This window comes from Phaethon lepturus, unplaced genomic scaffold (assembly GCF_000687285.1).
Source record: "Phaethon lepturus isolate BGI_N335 unplaced genomic scaffold, ASM68728v1 scaffold10954, whole genome shotgun sequence".
In the NCBI taxonomy this organism is placed as follows: Eukaryota; Metazoa; Chordata; class Aves; order Phaethontiformes; family Phaethontidae; genus Phaethon; species Phaethon lepturus.
The window spans coordinates 3,296-7,408 of record NW_010532689.1 but is presented as its reverse complement, the minus strand read 5'-3'; the positions used below and the strand labels follow the sequence as shown (position 1 = coordinate 7,408).

The following is a 4,113-nucleotide window of genomic DNA, read 5'->3' as shown; positions in this document are numbered from 1 at the left end:
CAGCAGGAAAATTGCTTTCAACGTTTCTCCTGGATATGCTCAATCGGTCGGTCCCAGCCCAGGGAAGTCAGGGAGGATTCCAGGTGAAGCTTCCTCTGCTTCATTGGCAGCGCAGGCTGAAAGAACAGGGATGCTGTTTGCTGTGAGGCAGCAGCACCCGTATCGGCACCCGGAGCGGGCGTCGGTAACTGTGCCGGAGCGGCATCCTGGCTTTGCAGAGCTGACTGTAACCCTAAGCTGGGTCTCGCCAACAGGCCCTTCCCCAAGGCAGGGAGCAGCCACGTGAGATGTCTGGAGGGCTTTTCCCCACAGTCCCTTAGTCAGTGAGCACTGTGTTTTACTCTCTACACTCCTTTTTCCACCAAAAAAAAAAAGAAGAAAAAGAAAAGTTTCCCCTAAATCCTATTTTCCATTGAATCAAAAAAAACCCACTTGTTTTTGCTTCCTTGCTGTTCTCCTTGGACGGAAAGGGAGATTCACCTTCTGCCTCTTAACACAAAACAGAAATGGTTTCAAGCGAGCTTTGGCAAAACTCCCCATCTCTAATAGGTGCATGCTAGCATGAAAAGTTTGCCAGGAAATTTCTATCATTATAGTCATTTTCAGGTGAGCTTTATTCCAGCATCAATACAGCCTTCTAGGGTTAAACAGAGAGCAGCAGAGTGAAATAATGAGAAAGTGAGTTTAGTATAGACAATCTTGGGTGGTTTCATGCAGCTTCTTGCTTCCCTACGGAGTTTTATGGCGTATCACCTATGGTATCTAACGTAACTGCCCAGAAAAGATAGCAGTCTTACTTCCAGGCTTACAAAAAGGCAAATGTGTGTAATTAATACCATAGGGAGCAGCCTTATGCTGGATTTATGGAATTATCTTTTTCCTGCTTAAAAAAAAACTACAGCCCACCCCTAACAAGCTGTTCTGCACCAACTACGATCCTCCTCTTCATCATTGGGCTGTATGAACTGCGGGAGAAGGATTTACCCCTGGTTTTTAAGGGGATGAAAGCCCATCTCGCACAGAAGTACGACCGCTCCTGTCTAGAGGTACAGACCCGGGTTCAGCCAGCACCGAGGAACGCTCTTAATGACAGCCTGCTTTGACGACAGCTCAGGGAAGGGAGAAGAATTAAAGGTCTGGAGCCTGCCAGATTGCAGGGGGAAGACAGGCAAAAACAAAGGAGAGATTTGGGATGAGCAGCGCGCGGGAACAAGAGGCTTTTGTCAGACAAGGGAGCTACATTGCTAGTGCTGCTGTTGGGTGTCTTTATAAAGGTACTTTTTCTTGCTCACCTGCAAGTTCTGCGCACCAAAACCCCACGAGCCCCAGGTAGAAACTGCAGCAATTGCACCCAATCTTCATTATAAGTCTTGCAGGTCCCTGCTCTCTGGCTGACCGGGGCATTCTTGAAAAGCACGTAGAGCAACGCATCCCATGCCAGCAGCATTCACCCCGGCACGGGAGGCTCTTCACCTGACATGCAATAACGACGAGAGGGTCAGGACGTACAGGCAGGGACCAGCAGCAGGACGTGAACATTTCAGCGTCCTTCGCAAGGCTCCTCTGCTGCCTTTGGGCGTTAGAAGATTAGATCTACGTAAGGAGGCACACGTCGCATCCCTGCACACAGCAGTTACAGACTTGCCGGTGGCATATTTCCCCTTTGCTGCTGTGTGTGAGGTGGGAAAAGCACATGCAAGATCATCTCATGCCCTCTGCTCCTCAGTTCAACACCCCATGACCCTTCATCTTCAAGCTCTGCATGAACTTCCCTCTCTCCTGCATAGCTCTCCACAATGAGCTGAGTGTTTTTGGAGTAAGGAGGAGCCAGGACAAAGCTTTGGCTAGCTGCGAGACAGAGTTATTTGCCACCCTGCGCTGACAGTTCCCACAGACAGCAGGGCAGTGTCACTTCCTTGAGCTCAAGGCTGGGATAAGGGGACACATGCCACCCAGGAGGGTCACACCGACCGTCCTCTTCCCAGGGCACGGCCAACACTCTGCAGCGGCTCTCCTTGAGTCAGGTTTGAGGCAACCACTGATATTTTGGGCCATGCTCCCCCACCGTCCTTGGTCAGCGTGCAGCATAGCTCCACCCCGAGTGATGCAGAGTCACGCTCCGTGGTGCAACGGTCACGAGAGCGTGAGACTCCACGGGCTTGGTCTGCCCGGGGTTTCTTAATCCGCAGGGGAGGAGCGTGTGCTGCTGTCCTCAAGGGTGCTTGAGTCAAGTCCTCTCACTCCTGCTTTTTTACCCTGGTGAGCAACATGCTGACTCAAAGTGGTGCTGCCACAAAGCCCATCAGCTCCCGAGGTGCCCAGCCATTCCCTGGGCAGTGTCCATAGCAAGCTGGTAGCAGCATCACCTCCACACCTGAGCACACTTCCAGCCTGGCTTTGGCTTTCCTGGTATAACTTCCAACCAGGACCCACAATAAATATGGAACATCAGCCTAAGCTCTTCACCAGGACTTTGGGGAGGGAGGTGTGCTCCAGAACAAGGCACACCCATAAACGATGTCCCTCTGCCATTAATCCCCTCCAGCATGTCCTCGCTTTAAAGGAGATGCACCCAACCCAATCTCCTTGTCTACATCCAAGAAGGCCTCTTGCATCAAGTTTCTTCCTAAATATCTCCACCCTCTGGTCATAACAGACAGTGGCAGATGGTTTGATGTATTAAATTTGACTCAGAATATTATAACGATTTTATTCTAGCCTATTTTGAGGTTAAACCCCACCAGCCCTGCTGCCACCCGTCAGGAGTTGATGCAGGAGGCTCAGCTGACGGACCCGAGATCACTGCAGATGTATGTTGACCGGAGTTGGTTTCCTTGCAGAGCGTGGCGCAGAACGCAATGCTGGGCACCTCCCTGGAGGGGATTTGTCCCACCTACATCTACAAGGTGGTTCTTCTGGGGAGCACATCGGTGGGAAAGTCAAGCCTGGCCTACCGATATGTGAAAAATGACTTCAAGGAGTCGCTGCCAACCGTGGGATGTGAGTGAGTGGCTTCAACAGCTTTGATGGCTCTGGACAAGAGACCAGGCCTGATGCCCTTTCTTGCGGTGGGGTGGGATGCAAGAGAATCAGTTAGTATATCTTGCAATAGCACAGGCCCACTTTTGAACATGATACAGGCTTGCCCCAGAGCCAGATCTCCCCCTTCGCAGTCATCTTCGGATCTCTGCAGCCCATTTTCCTCAGCACCAGGCTGTAAGCAAAGCCACATCAGGCTGCAGACCCCACACTCTGCCCCACTGGCAAAGGGGAGAGCGTCTACCCCCGCACCTCCTGTCCTGACAAGCCACGCTGAACAACCCGCGTCCGAAAGCGGGCCACGTGCTTGCTCACGCTTTGCCGAAAACCGCCTGGAGAGCTGCGAGAGCTCCGCTCCCTCTTACGACCCCTTGGGCCAGCGCGCCTGCTGGGACCGAGCTGCCTCCACTGTACGTTCACATCAGCACAGCTTCCTACAGCACCCGGGCATCGTAGGTGTTCACGTCACACGCTATACCTGGGCTTTGCCCTAAGAAGGCACAGCGGTTGTGGTCCCACCCGGAGCCTGAAGAGCTAGCTGGTGGACGGGAGCCAGGAGTGGCTCCCCTCGTCCTTCTGCCTTGGACTCTGGCTGGTCCACAAGCAGCCATCTGCTCCCCGGGAGCAGGGATTGAATATGCAAATTCTTTTTGAGGAAAAAGTTAGAGTATGCTGTTCTCAAAACATGCAAAATTTTATTGTTTGAAATGCCTTACAGACTTTGTGTTGGCATGAAGATAATCACAGAATCACAGAAACACTAGGTTGGAAAGGACCTTTTGTAAAGACCGGAAAGGTCTCCTCTCAGCCTCCTCTTCTCCAGACTAAACAACCCCAGTTCCCTCAGCCGCTCCTCATAAGACATAAGATGGAGGCTCGCCTCCCCTGGGAGCCCTTTTCGATGGGTATTCCTAGTCGCAGCTCTCACCCACCAGCAAGGCTCTCTATCTGGGGGCTATTCTGCAAAGCTCAGAGCTACCTGATGTCAAAACTGGCGTGCATCCACCCAAATCTTCTATCAGGAAGGGCTCCCAGCCTGCCACAGGCTGGCCCTCCTTTCAACGCTCCATCCCC

At 52.3% G+C, this 4,113-nt stretch overlaps 1 protein-coding gene across 1 annotated transcript in view; it reads left to right on the top strand.

The window, feature by feature from the left end:
- The first annotated feature begins 2,858 nt into the window (after positions 1 to 2,858).
- RAB17 (RAB17, member RAS oncogene family) overlaps positions 2,859 to 4,113 on the top strand; it is a 3,106-nt gene continuing 1,851 nt past the window's right edge. The window contains exon 1 of the mRNA XM_010284925.1: positions 2,859 to 3,000. Within this exon, the coding sequence (XP_010283227.1) occupies positions 2,859 to 3,000 (142 nt within the window). The remainder of the gene's footprint in view (positions 3,001 to 4,113) is intronic.